Here is a 22,678-nt window from a genome sequence, read left to right on the forward strand (position 1 = left end):
TTGAAATCCGTCGTATCCCATAGCAATTAAATTCTTTATAATAAGGTTCTTCGGGATAATTTGTCATCTTTCTCTATTACCAAACAAAAGAGGAATTAGAAAAACATCGACGTGGAAAGTGACGCCCAATTAAATCATGCATCTTAGTGGTCCTTTTTGCTAAATGAAGGGGCTATTCATGGACCATTAAATGTGTGCTTCTTTTCTCCTTCTACCGTCTTTAGGTTACATCAACAAGATTATGATCATCCCGATACTTCCCTTAGTCGAAATAATACGCAAGGAGATGACTTAAGTTAAATGAGATGTAACACATCAAGGCATGCGAATGTCGCTAGCACGTAAAAAACGACATGCATGTCCCAATCTCTTGAACTTGGTGGTGTCATTTCACCAAGTTCGGATCAAGTTCATGGTCCTGTGCATCGAGGCATGCCGGACTCGGCTCTTGAGTTTCTCCATCTTCTGGCCTTTCACGTGTTGTTTGGTTATCTGTGGTCACCTGCCTTTGAAATGATGGCCGTGGTCCAAGTTAAGACCGTGGAACTGCTCGACAGCCAGTACACGAAGTTGTCGATTTTGTTTCTTTGAGGATATGAGAGGCTCAAATTGAAAGATCGTCCGATCGCTCTGACCAATACTAATCGCCACGATATACGGTCAAACGTGCCGAGATTGTTGGAGGGAATTAAATCACTGTTCTCTTCAATCTTATCATGTTGTCCATCCAACTTGAAGTCGAACCGAAGTAAGTGGTACGTGCCAATCAAGTTTAGGGTTGTTCTTCTCGTGTTGTCCTTGTCGTGTAGCCCTCATGCCGGCTCCATCCATGTGTCACGGGTCGGTAGTGTCTGTGACACTTGCATGTAAAGTCGTGATACACGTTACGCACGAGCATCCGATCTATTCAATCGTAAGAAATTGGAATCAATTGCATTGAATAATCAACATACGTAAAGAGATTATTAAACCGTTGTTTCAAGTAGAAGGATGTCTCGAACGTTCCGCTAAGTCGATAAGATAATTGACATGGGATGCTTTATGCACTTTCGCACGCAAGCAGAGTTAAAAAAAATGATAATATTTGTCTGTTCGGCACAACGATAACTTTGTGATAATTGAAAAAATGAAATAATATGATAGAACACAACCATTCCAGAAATAGATTTTTGAAGGTCATAGTGAAAAGTAGTAACAATTTTTTCTTGTTCTTTTGCTTTTTACAATCGCTTGAAATTGATCACGCAATAAGACAATTTTAGGATTTTTTTTTTTTTTGCATTACCATGATATTATGGCATTGCCTAAACCTTCGTCGCCAAATCGACCTTCACGTGAGGGGGAGTGATAAGATTAAATTATTCAGCACCACAGTCTAAGTTTAAGCTTTTTGAATAGGATGCCTAACTACAACGGTGTTCGAGCCAGGGTGGGCATGCTAAGTGTCAAATATAATGTAAAAAGGAGATTGTAATGTTAATTAGATAAGTTCCACACAATCTCGAATTAGCTCGGTGCATATTAAAGAAGTGATGGTGCGGATGAACCACAACTGAAGCGGACAATATCATGCTGACGATAAGCCCAGATGAAACTACCTATGTAGTGGAATCAGAGCCGGGTTCACCCCCTATTTATTTGCACGTGCCAATCTTGTTTGCATGTGAGAGAGAATGTTAAATGCATTTATAAAGTTTCTCTTTGATGTTTCAAAGGGTCTTAATCTTATATATAGTATTCTTAGTCCAATATTTCAAGCTCCAATAGTAGACGGTTTCGCATATGGCCTTCAATATTCTTATGCAATTCTTAAGATATGCTTTTCGAACCGAATAATCGCTCGACATGTTTCAGAATCGCATACAGGTGATCTCAATTGAATAACGAACGCACTTAAAGATAGGTGCGAGAGAGGGAACCATAGCCGCCTCTTGAACACTCTTATCGTTCCAGGAACACCAGTGCATCAACATCAGATTAAAAGCAGAGAGACAATGGAAGCAACTGTTGAATCAGGATGCTGAGTCCAGCAACGATAGTTACTAGGGAACCCAGACAACAGTAGAAGCCTTTCTTCTTTGTTCCTTGTCCTTAAAGATGGCCTTGTTGAACACATCGATGCACATCCAACACGACCCACTAAGGCCTAAAAGAGAGAGCTTTTTACGTATATCTCAAAGACATGCCTTGCACGTAACGCCCGAAACATCTGTTCCATACTTCCTCCGAATCGTGTTCGCACTGCCCTCTTTTTGTGCGCCCCATTGTTTCCCATTGTTTCCCGTTTCTGACTGCGTAGCTTACATGCTTTATCGACGATGAAAGTTTTGGAGAGTCCATTTCGCTTTTGCTTTCATAACAGGGTATTCGAACCTTGCGACTCAACTGATTCCCTGCGAATGCACGCAAAACATTTTCGTCCATGTGCATTGGGTTAGCCTTTATCCACAGGGTAGCGGGTCAGAGCCTTGCCCGGCTGAACCGATAACCACTACTCGCGCACTCGCCATCGCGGGCCTTGCTCAGATTGAGTCAGGACAAAGTGATGACCAGACTCAACCGTTCATGTACAAGGATATAATGCATGTCACTATCCGAAATTCATGTTGTAACACTCCTATTCAGGTCGAGGAGGAGAGATATCTTATGACTTGATACATGAGCAAAATCTTGTTCAAAGTAGGCACCACCTTGAGTAGTCTTATCGGATACCCGTCTTGCATCAATCAAGCCGCAACGTCGCAAACCATAGTAGAACATTTGCGCCATCTGAAAAGTACAAGCCTAGCTAGCAAGGAGAGCTGAATGTTGTTTCTAAACCTTTTTGACGAGACAATATTGCGTGCACTCAAACACATATGGACCATTCAATCCGATGAGACCCATTTGTTTTACATGTGAGATTCACCAAATTCAATGTTCCATATAGATTACGAGTTTATGTATGTGGTCCAACCCCAACTATTTTCTTCTTTTTTCTTTTTCATTTTCAGGTTTCCAGTGTGTGTTTTACATATCAAATTAGTTAACTGGATACACTATTGTGGGCACACTTGGCGCTCACTTAAACATGTTTTCGATGCTTTTGTTGTTGTGAAGAAATTGAAGCAATGTCCTGTGACTCTTTTTGAGCAGACAATGAATCATAGTGTGGATCACGACTGAGTCATTTCTTTGACACAAAGACGAGACGAAGAGAGTTTGAATTGCCGCCCGCATAGTGATCACTTGTTGTGTGCCACGAAATTAAGTAACTCGTCCTTACACACCATATTTTCATGCTAAAATTGAAGGTGTTCCTAAAGTGCATGGTAAAGTTGAGGGCTAATGTTCATTTTTAGACCGGCTGCCAAATGATCCTCGAATCAACAAAGTCAATGAAGGTTTTCCCGACATATGACTTGGAGATGTTGTGATTCGAACACAGAATCTATCGATCGAGGTGATGGAAAAGACCCGTTCAATTAATTTATTTACAATTTGAGATGGCGTATTCTTATTAGGTACTCACAAGGACTCATTCACTCAAATAACTACCGATGGAGTCTCGCACCACTTAATAAATCAAATTTCATAAACGAGTCTTGATAGTGTGATCAAAGTGGTGTCTTGGGAGATCCTATACCACCACGTGCTTTCATTTCCATTCCTCACCTTGCCTCAACCTCACAACAAGCACGGTTCATGAACGATCTATATATGTGTCTACATGAATCAATAAGCCTTACAAATAGAACTTCGGCTTGTCCTATTTATCGCTTGGACGGGCTTAAACATGATTTTTTTGGCCCATCGAGGCTAGCCCGACTCGACTTACTCATAAGATTATTAAGATGGGCAGGCTTGGGCAACCGATACCTTTTGAGGGTTCACCCGAAATATTCTTACACATAAGATTATAGGTGTTTTCGGGTCAGAATCGACCTTGGATATGATGAACCATAAGCTGGTCACGGGCCAGGCCCTGACCAACCCGGCCATTTGGGCCTACAGAAATTTCATGAGACCCTTCACGGGCCCACTCGGCCCACATAACTCTAGACTTCATCATGCATGATTTTATCCATTAACGAAGTACAAATGTGGGAAATGTCCTTATCGAATGTGCAGAAGTGAAATGCCAGTGTGTCCACATGGTTTTCTGACAAAGTGACCAAGTTATAAAGTCTTCAAGACAAGGATATTTTAACTTGAACAAGACCTCGGCTTTTATGTGAACAAAAAGAGTACGAACATAAACATTTTCAATCCTAATTGTCTCCCTTAATTCTATTTATTTTCATCCAACGATCGACTCCAAATAAGATCATCGGGCGTGTGTTTTACCTGAATAGCGATCGGTTTTCGGGTGGGTAGATATTATACTAAGAACCTAGAACCTACCCTGCAAAAGTCGATTTGCATTATGAAACCGAAAATCGAACCGATGAACCGACCTGAAACTAAACCAAGCGGCTCCAAGGTCGATCGAGGAATCGGCATGCCTTTTAAGCAACCAAACTTTAAGTCAAATAACTATTATTCTGGAAAAATATACTGTGCAATAATTTGTGGTATAGTGGTTACATTATTGAACGACTTTCTAACCTTCTCAAGTTCAAGATCAATATCCAACATATTTATCTGTCGACCGTAAAGCCAATTTGGTTCGATTTTTGGGTTATACCAGCCCAATTGCTTACCCTTAGTTATATCATGTTTTTTATTCTTTGTATTTCTCAGCTTTCACGATGCCCGACGTCATCAAAAGAGTTGAATTAGTGTGATAGAACAAATAACCATTCCATAAGTAGATCGAGGTTAGTAGGCGATACGATGGGATTAATCGTGTTTAACCCAAATGCAAACCGCAAGACACTCAACCATAAAAAAAGTGTCGAACCATATAACGTAGCTGTTCCCCAAGTAGTAATCGAGTTCCGGATCTTTCGTATTACAAAGCGAAAGGTCGCGATCGTTTTACCGCTCTGACCATTCTGACCATTCCATTTGGATTGAACCCGAATTCTTCGGATGGGATCCGAGTGAGAGACATTCCATCATCTTCTTGCACAAGCTGTGCCTCTTCTGTAGCAAGCCCTTGGGCATTGTTAATTCCAGATTCTCTGGTCTCAGGAGTTACAGAATGATGACCAAGCTCAACCATTCAAGAGCAAGCACCATATCCAACTCTACTCAAAGAGAATAACCTACTCTCTCTCTCTCTCTCTCTCTCTCTCTCTCTCTCTCTCTCTCTCTCTCTCTCTCTCTCTCTCTCTCTCTCTCTCTCTCTCTCTCTCTCTCTCTCTCTCTAAACAATCTTGTACGTACAAAGATAATGGAGGAGACATGTCATATGACTTGATACATAAGCAGAGACTTGCTCAAAATAGGCACCACCGTTACTAGTCTTACTGGATGCCCATCTTGCGTCAATCAGGTCGCAACGTCACAAGCGATATCAGAGCATTTCCACCAGCAGAAAAGTACCTACCTAGCTAGCTAGGGGACCTGATTGCTGTTTCTAAACCTTCTCGACAAGATATTATTGCGTGCACTCAAATACATCTGGACCATTCAACCTGTCAAGACCCACATGATTTACACATAGGATTTATCGAGTTCAACATTCCAAATAGATCTCGAGTTTATGTATATGGTCCACCCACTACTTTTTTCTTTTTTTTTTCTGGAATGCAAATGAGTTTCTTTTTCCTTTTCCGGTATAGTGTCTGCCATGACTAATCAAATTAGTTTCCTTGATGCCATTTATTGTTGGCACACTCGGCGCACACTCAAACATGTTTTCTGGGGTTTTGCTCTTGCCAAAAAATTGAAGCAATGTTTTTACTCTTTTTGAGTAGACATTGAATGAAAGCGTGAATCGCGACTGAGTCGATTCTTTGACACAAGGACGAAACAAAGAGAGTTTGAATTGCCACACGTATCGTAATTACTTGTCGTCCCACGTAACTCATCCTTACACGCCATAATTTCATGCAAAATTGAAGGTATACCTATAGTGCACAATAAAGTTGAGGACTAACGTTCATTTCGAAACCGGCTGCCAAATGATCCTCGAATCGACAAAGCGGAAGAAGGTTTTATTAACATATGAATCAGAGATACTGTGATTTATATAGAATCTGCCGGTTGAGGTGATGGAAAAACGGTAACTTGTGAGATTGCCCGACATGGTAAAAAGTAAGTGTGCCATCACAGTGGGGTCTTGGTTCGACATGATTAGCTGAATCTATCCAACCCAGCTGCAAATAGGAGAATCGTGATTTGTTGTCTTGCTTTTTATTTGTTAAGCATGAACGATGTGAAGCAGATTCATAATCGAGTAATGATAGACTCGAGCAACTCGGCAAATCGTAGAGGGTGAACTGTTCCAGACTCTCATCCAAGTGAGGTAAACAATATATATACGATCAAAATAGTCACAATAAGTTCATTATGAGATGATCATACATTTGATCGATCGTAAGTGGAAAAACTATTTTGCCAAAAGCGATGCGAGTATAATGGAAGAACGCAAGTATCGAGTTTGGTAACATCCCATGACAATGGAAGCCACGTCTTTATTAAGTTTATGTTATGACCAGGCAAACTTAAGTACAAGACCCTAAAAAGCTGACACCCACATATACATATACTGATCTTCAAGTGAAGAGATGAGTTTTCTCTTCCACTAGGGAATATATAGATATATACTGATCTTCAAGTGAAGAGATGAGTTTTCTCTTCCACTAGGGAATATGCTCAAACAGTTGCTATTGGACCCAAATTGATGGATGACTCGATGGTCTTCATGGCCTCAAACCTCGGCTGCTTGGCCTGGAACTTAAGCCCTGCATAGAGCTTCATGTAGTCCTCAAACACAAACTTGGGGTACACTTGGCCCTTCTCTTCTTTCTCCACCAACTCCGGCGCCGGGTATATGATCGCATCGCTCCCAGGGTTGTAGAACGACGCGATGGACATCCGGTTCCCATCGGTCTGCGCGATCACCCGGTGCTCAATGCTCTTGTACTTGCCGTTCGTAATGACCTATCATTGCCACACAATTAATTTGATGTGTGACCTCAAATTAAGAGCATCTCATCTATTAATGATTTGGGATTGAGATCACAATACACATACCTCGAGTTGGTCGCCCAAGTTGATGACAATGGAGTGACGCATGGGAGGGACGTCGACCCACTGGCCGTCCTTGAGGAGCTGGAGGCCGCTGACCTTGTCGTCCTGGAAGAGGAGGATGATGCCGCCGGCGTCGGTGTGGGCCCGAAGCCCCTTGATGAGGTCCGGCTTCGGGCACGGAGGGTAGTTGCTCACCTTGGTGCCGAAGGTCGGGCCATTAGACCCATAAAAGACCCTCTTCAAGTAACCTTTTTCCAAGCCTAGATTCTCACAGAGCAAGTCCATAAGCAGCTCAGCTAGCTTCTCCAACTCTAGTGCAAACTGCTTCATTGCCTTCCTGTTGAATATAATCACAAATAGGACATATCATTAGTCTCAAAATTGTCCGACGGGACCGATTATGAAGTTTTATTCCGTATAGTGTATAGAAGGAGCGTGGTTGATACATAACTACGAGGACTGGAATCACCTGAGTGAGAGTGTGCCATTCGAAATTAGAGCTTGAATCTTTGACATCATGTTAGATTACTACTCGAAGTTTCAGATGTGTGGGAAAAGTTGAAAGGACTCAGATGGTCCATAATTGTTTTGTAGTTCATATTGTTATATAGATTATGTCTTAACAGAGGGAGCAATGTTAAATGACACCGAGGCATGATTAAAAGAAATGCTCAATGATCGATCACCGGTAATCTTCTTCGAGATCGGGGACTTCGGAGATGTTAGAGACCGGGAGATGGCGGAGGTGGAAGGTGCTCTCCCAGTCGATGTCATTGATCTCGGACTGAGTGGCCTCGACGCCTTTGCTTGCCACCATCTGCTTGAACTTTTGCTCCATGCACTTCTTGTAATGCTCCTTGTTCAGCCTCTCCACATTGTCCAACAGTTGGTGTGATATCCCATGGTTCACCAACTACACAGCATTAGAGCACATACAGATGTTCGTTATTCAAGGCCCCAAAAAACACGGTTTGCTTAATGGGTTTCGTAATAAAAGCCTAATTACCTCAAAGAAGCCCCAATTTTCACAGGCATCTTTGATCTTGGCCATGGTGGTTCCTCTCTCCTCGCTATTCAGCTTCTCCAGATCAATCACTGGGAATGACTCCATTGCACTCTCTCTCTCTCTCTCTCTCTCTCTCTCTCTCTCTCTCTCTCTCTCTCTCTCTCTCTCTCTCTCTCTCTCTCTCTCTCTGAAGGTTTTTGTGTAGCTTAATCAGTGGAGTGAAATGGGGGAGATATTTATAGGCACTGAAAGTGTGATCAACAAGGAAAAGAATCAAGAAAATGGGTCTTTGAGTAATTGGCTGAATCAAATGAAAAAGTAAGAGTTACAGGTCCAAATCTAAGTTAAAAGAAGGAATTTGAACTCGTGGAGCATGAATGTGATCCCATCCCTTTATCCCTTTTTCTTCTTGATGTGCATGACCAAAAACAAAATTTGCAAATATTTTCAATTACCCACGCACGAGCCATATATATCTGTGTGTGTGTGTGTGTGTGTCTATATTCCCTTTGCTTGGATGCTGTGAAAAATAACATCTGTGGAGCTGCTTTCACTGTCACCTGCTTGACTTGGAGGAGTCTGGTTTCAATTGGAAGCCTTTGCAAACAGGGGGACAAATCTTGAGTTTCATCTCTTTGAACCTTCACCTCAATTAACCTTGTGTCCATATTTACGAGAATGCCAAAAGTCGCCCCATCCCCAAATCCTAAATTCTCACAGCCACCCAGCACCCAAAACCAACTAAAAATAAAACTCACCCAAATCCTAATCAAGATGCTAAGATGAGTTTGTAAGAAGGAGAGATTTGATCTTTTCAGTGTGGGGTTTTGCTTAGAGGTATGTCAATGGTAACCGCAAAGATAGAGGCATGTAAATTGGTCAATGGATCAAAATTGAGGTACGCTTTTTCCTGTGTTTTTCCTCATTATCATCATCGGAGAAATAGAAAATTAGTCATCCCCATCTATTTATCTCTTTGAGCATTTGGATGGATATATAGTAACTTTACATATATCTACATGATATATGAACCATGGAGATATTACATCTAAACCCTCAATTTGCCTTCCATTAATGCCAACTTTTGGGCTCTACGCTTAGGCAGATGTGTCAAATCACTTGTGAGGTGAGATACATTGTTAGTATTACCAAGGCTCCATTTGTTTCGTAGAAAATAAATAATTTGGAAAGCAGTTTCCTAAAAAATGATCGTTCGTATCGTTCAAAACGGTTAGTCAAAGTGGCAATTCATGATTAATTAAGAGGAGAACAAGATGATGTTTACACTCTCTAAACCTTTTCTTTCTTAGTAGTACATCATCAATGTAAAAATCTTATTTACATAGACAAAATCTTGATTTAATGTATATGCGCCCTTGAATCACTTTTGATTTTTGTTTAAGATTTTTGTGTATAGGAAAATAGAAGCAAAGTGAGTGGTTTAATTAAGAGAGCACTATTAAGTGTTGTTTGAAGATGAGGGGTGTTAAGTGATTACTTGCGCATTGGATAGGTTCTTTTATTTATTCAAAATTAAGGAAAAGTTGTGATTAGATTATTTTGGATCTCCTGTTTTTTAAGTGTTGATAATCCTAAGTATTGAAAATAGGAATAAAATGTTGTTTGATGATGATTGAAAACCGGTAGCTAAATGTTATTAATGTATTGCCAAACATAGAAAAATGACATTATTGGTAAGTTTTATCGATATATTTGGATAAATGAATTAAGTAACACATTCCTTATTTACCGAATTAAGTGGTTTTTGACTCAATTAAATTATTTAAATTAATTCTATATAAGATTATCAAACAAGCTTAATCTCAGTTCAGCACCTATTTAGGTTATAAAATAGGCCCGTGTTAAACTTTTTCAAATAAATATATCCGTTAGAAGTCTTCTATCTTATCTAATGATTGTGTTTATTCGTGAAACCCATCAATTTGGAAGGTTTTAGTCGAATTCTTGAGCATTATCGTTTGGAGAAAGTGAATTCCCACACCTCTTAGCAAAACAATAATTTTATTTTCCAAAACATCTTTACGAAAATGGTTAAGAATCTATTGATGAGACGTGTCCATGAAAGATCTCTGTCTTCATCCCCACCCTGTGAAAATGTGAACAATAATTGAGCAACAGAACATCCTGGATACCAGTGCTATCATCATCATCATCAAAGGAGGTCCTACCAGTTTGATCCAATCATTTTGTCCTTTTGATTTCTGATTTTTCCTTCCATGGGATTTGCCATGGTGATGACTGGTGACCAACTACAACATTACAGAAAAGCATACACAGTAAAAAGAAAAAAAACAACGCATGCCAAGCAGAAAATCATAGAAAAGGTAGAACAAGATAGTGGGAAGAAAGGTGTGATGGCCAGTGAAAAAAATGGGGAAGGACAATTGTTTTAATCATTGTGGATCAGCGAAAAGATTTTCGTTGTTTTGTTGGTGCGCGATTTTGTGGAGAGGAGAAAATAAAAAAAAAATTAAAAAGAGTAGATTATATAAGGTGTTACAAAAAATACATTTCAATGCCATTTGAGGTTATTAACTATTTAAATCGATCTATTTGAGATCGTAGTTTATCAATCTATATAATGCATTTCAATCACTCATTTATTTTTCAGAATCGTGCATATCGGGGGAAAATTCCAGAATAGCCCTCAAGTGGGGTCATTTTCGCACAATAACCTCGGACTAGGGTTCATCCCATAGTACTCACAAAATGTGATAACCTACACTCACTGTCAACGGAGAAATAACCAGTTATCAAATACACGCACCTCACATTTTAATTTTGAGCCATTATCAATGTCTTTGCTGCCCAAAAATCTATATTCATTCGATGGTTAAAACTCTATATGTATTGATGAAATTTTAAAAAAATTATGAGAAATGTTAAAATATTATGAGTCAACCCTCTCTGTTGTAAAAAAAAAAAACCATCATTAGTTAGTCATATAGGAATTACGGATATCCTGACAGTTTAATTTATAACGTTTCTAGATAGTCATATTGCCAAATCAGCTCGGCCTAATTGAGGGGTAAAAACTAATACATAAAACTTAAAAGGTCCCCAAATCGAAGTCCTTATCAAGATTCTTGGTATTTGATTGCTCTCGATTTCAGACATCAAGGGTAAAAGTAAGCTTGTCCAGGGTTATTTATAGAAAATATATCTCAAGACTCGTTTCATAGCGAACCTCAAAGAGGCTCTGTTTCATTACATTACATCCGTACTTTTTTACTCATTTAATATTCCTTTGAAGTCGTTGACAAAAGAGACGTCGTTTCTAGTCATTCACAAAAAAACTAAAATATGCAAAGTCAAACATCTATCGATATGGTAGCCATGCTTTTGTCTTTCTCCTACAACTAGAAACGTCTGTCATAAGTCGTGGACAGGCAGCCCTCTTTGTGCCAAATTAAGCCAAGATCGAGGAGCCAAAAGGAAAGAACATAGTGAACTATTATAATCAATTAATCGATCCTCATGATTCCTGAACCCTAGAGTTTGATGCTCCTATATTAGGAAATTGTCCAAAAAGTCATAAACCTATTGTACGACTGTCAATTCAATCATAAACCTTTCAATTGTGCCAATTTAGTCATAAACATTTTAGGATTAGATTGTCACATTTGATATGTTTAGGACTAAATTGGTAAATCGTCAAAAGATTTAGGATTAGATTGACACAATTGAAAGGTTTATGACTAAATTGGCTGCCGTACAATAAGTTTAGAACTTTTTGAACAATTATCCCATCCTATATCCATATCTACTTCAAGAGCGGTCCCTATTAGCTTTCTTTTGCATGTGAGGTGTGATTTTCAATCTCTAATGATTGTCAAAGGATTTAGTTCGATTGCCTGTTCGACCACACGTGCTATCCTTCAACTACAAGAAGTGAGGACAACATGATGCACTTCAGTAGGTTGTTTTAATTTAGAAGTTTTCTCTTGGTTGGCCACGTTCTAGTAGAAGTCTTCAATTTGCATGTTTTTGCATGTTTCTAAACAGTGGTTAGCTTAGCTATATCTAAGCGATATTATGTCCACTACAAAATATTAATGAACCTTACACAAGTTAATTGTCCTATCCATCTTACTAATTCGAACACTCATTTGAAATTCGTCGTATCCCATAGAAATTAAATTCTGTATAATAAGGTTCTTCGGGATAATTTGTCATCTTTCTCTATTACCAAACAAAAGAGGAATTAGAAAAACATCGACGTGGAAAGTGACGCCCAATTAAATCATGCATCTTAGTGGTCCTTTTTGCTAAATGAAGGGGCAATTCATGGACCATTAAATGTGTGCTTCTTTTCTCCTCCTACCGTCTTGAGGTTACATCAACAAGATTATGATCGTCCCGATACTTCCCTCAGTCGAAATAATACGCAAGGAGACGACTTAAGTTAAATGAGATGTAATACATCAAGGCATGCGAATGTCGCTAGCACATAAAAAACGACACGCATGTCCCAATCTCTTGAACTTGGTGGTGTCATTTCACCAAGTTCGGATCAAGTTCATGGTCCTGTGTATCGAGGCATGCCGGACCCGGCTCTTGAGTTTCTTCATCTTCTGGCCTTTCACGTGTTGTTTGGTTATCTGTGGTCACCTGCCTTTGAAATGATGGCCGTGGTCCATGTTAAGACCGTGGAACTGCTCAACAGCCAGTCCGCGAAGTTGTCGATTTTGTTTCTTTGAGGATATGAGGGGCTCAAATTGAAAGATCATCCGATCGCTTTGACCAATAATAATCTCCACGATATACGGTCAAACGTGCCGAGATTGTTGGAGGGAATTAAATCACTGTTCTCTTCAATCCTATCATGTTGTCCATCCAACTTGAAGTCGAACCAAAGTAAGTGGTGCGTGCCAATCAAGTTTAGGGTTGTTCTTCTCGTGTTGTCCTTGTCGTGTAGCTCTCGTGCCGGCTCCATCCATGTGTCACGGGTTAGTAGTGTCCATGACACATGCATGTAAAGTCGTGATACACGTTACGCGCGTGCATCCGATCTATTCAATCGCAAAAAATTGGAATCAATTGCATTGAATAATCAACGTACGTAAAGAGATTATTAAACTGTTGTTTCAAGTAGAAGTATGTCTTGAACGTTCCACTAAGTTGATAAGATAATCGACATGGAATGCTTTGTGCACTTTCGCACGCAAGCAGAGTTAAAAAAAATGATAATATTTGTTGGTTCGGCACAACGATAACTTTGTGATAATTGAAAAAATGGAATAATAGGATAGAACACATAACCATTCCAGAAATAGATTTTTGAAGGTCATAGTCAAAAGTGTTGAGGAAACTCTCTGATTTTGTAGTTGACAAAACTATTCATGTTAATCTTGTAAATCTGATATGTACTCTGAAGTATTTTGATTCAGGTTAGTGTATTCTGGAAGTGGTAACTTTAATACTTCAAGAGAACTTAACTTTCTACACGCTCAAACTTTACAAGGTTCAGAACGAAAACTTCAGACTCTACAAGTTTCAGAACGAGAAGTTCAGACCCTACTGATATAGACACTCAGACTTTATATTAAGGTGTCAAAGATCTTCAGACTCTAATTTTGAAGGACTCATTCTTTACTGAAGACCTACACTGACTTTGTTTCTGAACGAAAAGCAAGAACCAGAAATTCTTCAGACTCAGAATTTATTCAGAACGAAACATAACGGCTAGTGATCTGGCATGGATTTCACAAAGGAAAGTTTTGATTGATTCAATCTAAGGCAATTGATTGACAATCAAACATTATGATAAGTATATATCACAACGGATAAAACCCTACTTATGGAAACCAAGATTCTGGTTGTATGGGCGATCAGATTCAGTGGGATTCGGATTTTGTCAACCAACAGCTACTCAATCCATTTTATACAAATCTGTCCAAGGTGAAGATTGGAAGATGATCCTCTGAAGATTGTCCAACGGCTAGTTTGGAAGTGGAGGAGTATAAAAGAAGATCAATGAGGAGAAGAAGATATAGAACGAAATCAAGAATCAACAAGTCCAAAGTCTGAGTACATTCTGATTCTAGTATTTGTCTTTCCTGAGCTAAATATTGAGATTTTGAGGGATTGTCTGTAAAAGTGATTGTGTGAGATAGAGAGTTTTATCATTCACCGAGTAATATTACTTTGTAATCCCTTTGATCACATAATAGAATCCAGCCAGTAGGCTGTCAGCGTGGGAGAGTGGGCATAAGCTTGATCTAAGCCGAACCACTATAACTTCTTGTGTGCAGTTCTCTCTATCACTAATCTCTCATTATATTGTTTGCATTGCACACTAGCATATTCAGAATCTGATTATTGTTCAGACTTTACTGATTATAAAGTCATTTCCGCTTTAAATTCTGCAAATTCACTCAAATCATCTATTCACCCCCCCTCTAGGTGATACTTGCTAGCTACATCAAAAAGTAGTAACAATTTTTTCTTGTTCTTTTGCTTTGTACAATCGCTTGAAATTGATCATGCGATATGACAATTTTAGGATTTTTTTTTTCTTTTTTTGCATTACCATGATATTATGGCATTGCCTAAAACCTTTGTCGCCAAATCGACCTTCACGTGAGGGGGAGTGATAAGATTAAATTATTCAGCACCACAGTCTAAGTTTAAGCTTTTTGAATAGGATGCCTAACTACAATGGTGTCGGGGCCAGGGTAGGCATGCTAAGTGTCAAATATAATGTAAAAAGGGGGTTGTAATGCTAATTAGATAAGTTCCACACAATCTCAACTTAGCTTGGTGCATATTAAATCAGCAATGGTGCAGATGAACCACAACTGAAGCAGACAATATCATGCTGACGATAGGTCCAGATGAGACTGCCCATTTAGTGGAATCAGTGCCGGTTTCACCCCCTATTTATTTGCACGTGCCAATCTAGTTTGCATGTGAGAGAGAATGTTAAATGCATTTATAAAGTTTCTCTTTGATGTTTCAAAGGGTCTTAATCTTATATATAGTATTCTTAGTCCAATAATTCGAGCTCCAATAGTAGACGGTTTCGCATATGACCTTCAATATTCTTATGCAAATCTTAAGATATGCTTTTCGAACCAAAAAATCACTCGACATGTTTCAGAATCGCATACGGGTGATCTCAATCGAATAACGAACGCACTTAAAGATAGATGCGAGAGAGGGAACCATAGCCGCCTCTCGAACACTCTTATCGTTCCAGGAACACCAGTGCATCAACATCAGATTAAAAGCAGAGAGACAATGGAAGCAACTGTTGAATCAGGATGCTGAGTCCAGCAACGATAGTTACTAGGGAACCCAGACAACAGTAGAAGCCTTTCTTCTTTGTTCCTTGTCCTTAAAGTTGGCCTTGTTGAACACATCGATGCACATCCAACACGACCCACTAAGGCCTAAAAGAGAGAGCTTTTTACGTATATCTCAAAGACATGCCTTGCACGTAACGCCCGAAACATCTGTTCCATGCTTCCTCCGAATCGTGTTCGCTCTGCCCTCTTTTTGTGCGCCCCATTGTTTCCCAATGTTTCCCGTTTCTGACTGCGTAGCTTACATGCTTATCCACGGTGAAACTTTTGGAGAGTCCAGTTGGCTTTTGCTTTCATAACAGGTATTCGAACCTTGCGACTCAACTTGCGCGCAAACCGTCTCATCCACATGCATTGAGTTAGCCTTTACCCTCAAGGTAGCGGGTCAGAGCCTTGTCCAGCCGACCCAATAACCACTACTCGCTCAATCGTCATCGCGGGCCTTGCTCAGAATGAGTCAGGACAGAATGATGACCGACTCAACCGTTCATGTACAAGGATATAATGCATGTCACTATCCGAAATTCATGTTGTAACGCTCCTATTCAGGTCGAGGAGGAGAGATATCATATGACTTGATACATGAGCAGAGACTTGTTCAAAATAGGCACTACCTTGAGTAGTCTTATCGAATACCCATCTTGCATCAATCAAGCCGCAACGTCGCAAACAATAGTAGAACAATTGCACCATCTGAAAAGTACTACTAGCCTACGTTGGCAGGAGAGCTGACTGTCGTTTCTAAAGCTTTTTGACAAGACAGTATTGCATGCACTCAAATACATTTGGACCATTCAACCAGACGAGACACACATGCTTTACCCGTGAGATTCACCAAATTCAACATTCTATATAGATTTCGAGTTTATGCATGTGGTCCATCCCCAACTATTTTCTTCTTTCCAAAAGGGTTTTCTTTTTCGTTTCCGGGTACGAGTGTGTGTGTTTACGTATCAAATTTCTTTACTGGAAACACTATTGTGGGCACACTTGGCGCTTACTCAAACATGTTTTCGATGCTTTTGTTGTTGTGATGAAATTGAAGCAATGTCCCGTGACTCTTTTAGAGCAGTCAATGAATCAAAGAGTGGATCACGAATGAGTCATTTCTTTGACACAAAGACGAGACGAAGAGAGTTTGAATTGCCGCCCGCATCGTGATTACTTTGTCGTGTGCCACGAAATTAAGTAACTCGTCCTTGCACACCATATTTTCATGCTAAAATTGAAGGTGTTCCTAAAGTGCATGGTAAAGTTGAGGACTAATGCTCGTTTTTAGACCGGCTGCCAAATGGTCCTTGAATCAACAAAGTCAATGAAGGTTTTCCCAACATATGACTAGGAGATGCCGTGATTCGAACACAGAATCTATCGATCGAGGTGATGGAAAAGACCCGTTCAATGAATTTATTTACAATTTGAGATGGCTTATTCTTATTAGGTACTCACAAGGATTCATTCACTCAAATAACCACCGATGAAGTCTCGCATCACTTAATAAATCAAATTTCATAAATAAGTCTTGATAGTGTGATCAAAGTGATGTCATGGGAGATCCTATACCGCCACGCACTTTCATTTCCATTCCTCACCTTGCCTCAACCTCACAACAAGCACGATTCATGAACGATCTATATATGTGTCTACATGAATCAATAAGCCTTACAAATAGAACTTCAGCTCGTCCTATTTATCGCTTGGATGGGCTTAAACATGATTTTTTTGGCCCATCGAGGCTAGCCCGACTCGACTTACTCATAAGATTATTAAGATGGGCAGGCTTGGGCAACCGATACATTTTGAGAGTTCACCCGAAATATTCTTACACATAAAATTATAGGTGTTTTCGGGTCACAATCGACCTTGGATATGATGAACCATAAGCTGGTCATGGGCCAAGCCCGGCCCAACCCGGCCATTTGGGTTTACAGAAATTTCATGAGACCCTTCACGGGCCCACTCGGCCCACATAACTCTAGACTTCATCATGCATGATTTTATCCATTAACGAAGTACAAATGTTGGAAATGTCCTTATCATATGCGCAGAAGTGAAATGCCAATGTATCCACATGGTTTTCTGACAAAGTGACCAAGTTATAAAGTCTTCAAGACAAGGATATTTTAACTTGAGCAAGACCTCGGATTTGATGTGAACAAAAAGAGTACGAACATAAACATTTTCAATCCAAATTGTCTCCCTTAATTCTATCTATTTTCATCCAACGATCGACTCCAAATAAGATCATCGGGCGTGTGTTTTACCTAAATAGCGATCGGTTTTCGGGTGGGTAGATATTATACTAAGAACCTAGAACCTACCATGCAAAAGTCGATTTGCATTATGAAACCGGAAATCGAACCGATGAACCGACCTGAAACTAAATCAAGCGGCTCCAAGGTCGATCGAGGAATCGGCATGCCTGTTAGGCAAACAAACTTTAAGTCAAATAACTATTATTCTGGAAAAATATACTGTGCAATAATTTGTGGTATAGTGGTTACATTATTGAACGACTTTCTAACCTTCTCAAGTTCAAGATCAATCTCCAACATATTTATCTGTCGACCGTAAAGCCGATTTGGTTCGATTTTTAGGTTATACCGGCCCAATTGCTCACCCTTAATTAGTTATATCATGTTTTTTATTCTTTGTATTTCTCGGCTTTCACGATGCCCGACGTCATCAAAAGAGTTTACAGGCATGCTCCAAACCATATCTAATACCTAGGATTCCATATGACATCTTGACTATAGATTATGAAACAAATCTCGTTAACTTTTCAACTCGAAATTCTTAGTCGATCACGGAATTAGATTAGAGGATTTGCTAAAACGTGGTCCAAGCCCCGGAATTTGGCCATCGTACATCAAACGGGATTAAATTATTTGACCTCTGACTTGTCCCCATCCTAATTCACACCTCTGAATTGGGCCGCTATAGCTATCCTCGGGCGGCTAGGAATTGATGGACTTCTTTCGATTCCGCACGTGTCAAATAGATCCCAACTGACAACTTTTGAGCTTGCTTGATTTCTTAGCAACAATTAAATGTGAAATCGAATGATTTGATATCGGTCACTACAAAAAAACATACTTTTTGCGACGGATTTTGCGATAAAAAAATCGCAAAAATACGTCGCAAATCATTTTTGCGACGAATTTAGCGACGGAATTTTTCCGTCGCTACTAGGTCGTCGCAAATTTTTGCGACAGAAAATATTAATTTTCGTCGCAAATTTGCGACGGAAAAAAAATTCGTCGCAAATAATTCGTCGCAAATTAGCCACGAACACTATCCGTCGCAAAGTTCGTCGCAAATATTTCGTCGCAAATAATTCGTAGCAAAATTCGTCGTAAAATTCGTCGCAAATTTCGTCGCAAAATTCGTCGCAAAATCCGTCGCAAAATTCATTGCAAATAATTCGTCGCAAATTCCGTTGCAAATGTAGTGCAAAATTCGTCGCAAATATCGACGCAAATTTCGTCACAAATTTAGTCTCAAAATTCGTCACAAATTTTGTCGCTAATTATTCGTCGCAAAATTCGTCGCTAATTTGCCGCAAATTATATTCGTCGCAAAATTCATCGCTAATTTGCCAAAAAAAAAAATTTGGTCAGTAATTTGCAGCGAACTTATTCATGGCAAAATTCGTCGCTAATTTGCCACCAAATTTTTTTACATTTGCCATCAACATTATTTATGATCGAATTTAGCGACGATTTTTTATTAATTCTTTAGCGACGAACTCTGCGACGATTATCGTTTAGGGACAAAATTAGCGACAAAATTTTATTTTTGCAACGAACTTTTGTAATTTGTGATCGTACGATAAAATAATTTATTTTATTTTTTGATTTTAAACCTAATTAAAAGCAAAATTAATTTTTGGAATTTATATTTAACATTGATTAAGCAATTAATAACATCAAAATATTATAATAATATGAAAATGAAATACATTCATCTAAATTTTCCACAATAATTGACATAAACATTTTTTTTATAGTACACATAATGAGAGAATAAATAATCTTGCACAATAATCTTTCACAATAAATAATGACGACAGATTGGAATCAAAAAAGAATATCCTGCTTTTAGCGACAATCCCCATCATATAAAATACTAAACAAAAATAAAGACACGGTCCATGTGAGATGCTCACTTCCTGCTCCAGTTTTAACAAATGCCGGTTGAAATGTTGTTGCAACCTCTCATTTGCATAACTTATGCAGAATTGCTCAAAGCTATTCTTCTACAAAACACAAATTGTCTGGAATTAGACACAAAATTAGTGACATTGTGTCCACATTAAATGTTAATATATTCAGCTTCTAAAGGATACATAATGACTGTGAAGCAAGCAATCTTAATTAAGTAAAGCAACGAAGGTAAATGAAATATAGAGGAAAAATGTTGAAGTCCACTTTCAGTGATAAATCTAATAGAAGTAAAGAAACAAAGGTGCAACGTAGGTGTTCCAAATTGGTTCACTGTCCACAACTGCACACTTCCACCACAAAAAAAAACATTTATGTAAGTGACATGAACAAAATAAAGAATGATATTGGATGCTATTTATCTTTTAGCTACCACAAAATACCTGACAACACTGCACACTTCCACCACAAGCAGCATAATGAAGTGGAGTGCTTCCAGCACCCGCAACGTGCAAAGACAAATACACATGACTTTCCACAAATGCATGATTCTAAGCAGGTATCACTGCATTCAAATAATCAATCATTTTGAATGAAGCCATAATTTTCCCACAGGGTATTTTCTAAAAAAGCAAATAACACCTGGTGCAACCCCCAAGACCAGAAGACAAAAGAGGGGTTTTGGACTCTTGATTGCCCCATTCATTCCCATCCTCAAAAACCCAAGCCCCACGACTAAAAGCAAGGAGAGGAAAAAGATGGAACCAATCACATCAGCTTTGACCCAGCTAAGCTATGTAGCCCAATACAATATGCCAATATAGGTTAACATACCAAATCACATTTGCTTCTTAGAATCTATTGCCTCTTTTCCTTTGCATTGCAAGAATACGAGTAAAATATATTCAGATGCTATGAGCTATAGTAGAGCCGAAAGGAGAACAGTCAAAAGAGAGAAAAAACAGAGACAACAAAACCAAACCAGCTTAAAGCAAACATGAGAAAACCAGGAGTAGCAATATTATCGAAGACTCCGATGGAGACAATGCAATGGGCTCAAACAAAGCCACGAGATCCTCCATTTTCGCGAATATCAAAACAACCAACAAAATCAGCCCTGAATCAGATCAAACAACAAAATCAAGCTAAAGCAACAAAAGCCAAGAACAAATCAGCCCCCAATGTACACGTGCACGGCATATACTTGTACATATCACTTTCTTGCGGTTCCTCTTCCAACAGAACAAATCATCAGGTAAGAGGAGTGCTACCACAAACAACAGTTTCATTTAAAAGCAACAAACAAAAAATCAGCAAGAGAACTCATTGTCCTACTTTTACAGCCATGATATAGAAGTGCCAATGAACCGATATGTTGCTACTCTATTTGTTCCCTTTTTTTTATGGGCAGCTATTTAGCTGCCGAAAATTTTTTCCTCACCTTGAGCATTTGAACATCTTCTTGAAGAGTAAGCCACAAGGTCTTTCTCAAGTACTGCAATTAAAAGTTACTGCCCATGAGTTGCACTATTTATGTAATCAGATTGCAAAAAAGAAAAAAAAAAAAAGATCATAGTATAACCTTTAAAGGTTCAAAGGGGTATTGTCTTCCAATAGCTTCAAGTTCTTTCTTGCAACTCGCATTCAATGAGTCGAACATTGTAACGAACAACTTGTCCACAATGTCCATTACCTGCACATAAACGTTTAGTTCGTTAAGCTAAACTGAAAATTCAGTTAAATGAAAAAGAATCCAATCCAACCTCACAATAGTGCTTCTTAATCTCCATTTCAACATCAAGGCCAGTAAATTCACACAAATGCCTATGTGTGAAGGAGTTTTCTGCCCTAAAAATAGGGCCAATCTCAAAAACACACCCAAAGTCACCCATTCCATGACACAACACTTCTCTGAGGCATTTTATCGAACAGCTCACGAGCAGCTCTAAGATCCCCCATTCTAACATACCCATCGACCATCACATTCCACAAAACCACGTCCCCCTCTTGCCTCCTGAGATTCATCTTCTTCCCCACTCCACCACTCCGAACAATTCTCTCATCAAACAAAACGTAAGCATCCTCCATGACACCGCAGAGCACATACATTCTGACAAGGTTACTAAGAACAAACTCGTCACCATCCAGACCACACTTAGCAACCATCCCATGAACCTGCCTCCCTTCCTTCACCATCCCCAACCTCGCACAAGCCTTCAACACCGGAGGGAACGTGAACCCGTTGGGCTCCACGTGGCCACCCCGGACCATCTCGCGGAACAGGGCCAGAGCTTCCAACTTTGTGGTGTCGTCGTCGCTCTCGGCAAGAGCCATAATGATGGAGTTCCAAGAAAAGCAATTGGGTCGGCGCATCTGGTGGAAGACCGCGCGCGCGTACCGGAGGCCGAGAGCACGTCGTCGATGTTGATCCTCTGCTTCCGATCCGTCGCCGCCGACCACCACCTCCTTGCCCTCGACGGGGGGAGGAGCCGCCGCCCCTTTGGGCCCCTTTGGGGCGCTCTTTTTTTAATTAAATTTGCGACGAATTTTATATTTCGTCGCAAATTTTAGCGACGAATATATTTTGTTTCCATCGCAAATTTGCGACGGATTTTTTTTTTCTTCGCAAATTTGCGACGGATTCTTTTTCCGTCGCAAATTTTCTTTTTCGTCGCAAATTTTTGCGACGGATTTTGTTTCCGTCGCAAATTTTTGCGACGGATTCTTTTTTCGTCTCAAAAATTTGCGACAGAATTTGTTTCTGTCGCAAATTTTTGGAAAATGCAATACAATTTTTGGAATCCGTCGCAAATTTGAGACGGATTTTGCGACAGAAAATAGATCCGTCGCAAATTTCCGACGGATTTTTTTTCCGTCGCAAATTTGCGACGAATTTTTATTTCGTGGCAAATTCCGTCACAAATTAGCGACGAATAATTTTCGTCGGTAATTTGCGACGGAAAAAAAATTCCGTCGCAAATTTCGTCGTAAATTAGCGACGAAAAATTCCCGTCGCAAATTTCCGTGGCAAAATCCATGTTTTTTTTTAGTGGGTGTCA

The 22,678-nt window shown here is 39.5% G+C and overlaps 3 protein-coding genes across 5 annotated transcripts; all 3 read right to left on the bottom strand.

Annotated features, from left to right (window-relative positions):
- Nucleotides 1-6,681: 6,681 nt before the first annotated feature.
- LOC115665533 (1-aminocyclopropane-1-carboxylate oxidase-like) lies at nt 6,682-8,315 on the bottom strand. Its single transcript, XM_030587405.2, has 4 exons — nt 8,129-8,315; nt 7,809-8,035; nt 7,126-7,459; nt 6,682-7,032 (listed from the first exon to the last, which is right to left on the bottom strand). Exons 1-4 carry the CDS (start codon nt 8,231-8,233, stop codon nt 6,745-6,747), a joined length of 954 nt encoding a protein of 317 aa, XP_030443265.2. The 5' UTR covers nt 8,234-8,315; the 3' UTR covers nt 6,682-6,744.
- An 11,291-nt stretch (nt 8,316-19,606) lies between these two features.
- LOC115663188 (aspartate--tRNA ligase 2, cytoplasmic-like) lies at nt 19,607-21,502 on the bottom strand. 3 transcript variants are annotated; one of them, XM_056316074.1, is made up of 5 exons: nt 21,383-21,502; nt 21,202-21,312; nt 21,058-21,114; nt 20,063-20,118; nt 19,607-19,714 (listed from the first exon to the last, which is right to left on the bottom strand). In XM_056316074.1, exons 1-5 carry the CDS (start codon nt 21,407-21,409, stop codon nt 19,687-19,689), a joined length of 279 nt encoding a protein of 92 aa, XP_056172049.1. In that variant the 5' UTR covers nt 21,410-21,502; the 3' UTR covers nt 19,607-19,686. The 3 variants fall into 3 exon arrangements, with proteins under 3 accessions (XP_056172049.1, XP_056172048.1, XP_056172050.1); XM_056316073.1 differs by lacking the exon at nt 19,607-19,714 and adding an exon at nt 19,739-19,969; XM_056316075.1 differs by lacking the exon at nt 19,607-19,714 and adding an exon at nt 19,866-19,962.
- A 1-nt stretch (nt 21,503) lies between these two features.
- LOC130139344 (pentatricopeptide repeat-containing protein At5g48910-like) lies at nt 21,504-21,953 on the bottom strand. Its single transcript, XM_056316144.1, has one exon. It carries the CDS (start codon nt 21,951-21,953, stop codon nt 21,504-21,506), a length of 450 nt encoding a protein of 149 aa, XP_056172119.1.
- Nucleotides 21,954-22,678: the final 725 nt, after the last annotated feature.

Source organism: Syzygium oleosum, unplaced genomic scaffold, assembly GCF_021117445.2.
Source record: "Syzygium oleosum isolate NSW1041296 unplaced genomic scaffold, Sole_v2.1 Sole_v2.11, whole genome shotgun sequence".
Taxonomy (NCBI): Eukaryota; Viridiplantae; Streptophyta; class Magnoliopsida; order Myrtales; family Myrtaceae; genus Syzygium; species Syzygium oleosum.

Coding starts and splice junctions, on each gene's coding strand:
- LOC115665533 (XM_030587405.2), bottom strand. CDS start 8,233: ATGGAGTCATTCCCAGTGATTGATCTGGAGAAGCTGAATAGCGAGGAG. Junction 8,036..8,128: donor AAAATTGGGGCTTCTTTGAG/GTAATTAGGCTT, acceptor AATGCTGTGTAG/TTGGTGAACCATGGGATATC. Junction 7,033..7,125: donor ACTTGGGCGACCAACTCGAG/GTATGTGTATTG, acceptor TGGCAATGATAG/GTCATTACGAACGGCAAGTA.
- LOC115663188 (XM_056316073.1), bottom strand. CDS start 21,409: ATGGAGATTAAGAAGCACTATTGTGAG. Junction 21,313..21,382: donor TTAAGAAGCACTATTGTGAG/GTTGGATTGGAT, acceptor GTTTATGTGCAG/GTAATGGACATTGTGGACAA. Junction 19,970..20,062: donor GAAGTGTGCAGTGTTGTCAG/GTATTTTGTGGT, acceptor TTGTGGTGGAAG/TGTGCAGTTGTGGACAGTGA.
- LOC130139344 (XM_056316144.1), bottom strand. CDS start 21,953: ATGGCTCTTGCCGAGAGCGACGACGACACCACAAAGTTGGAAGCTCTG.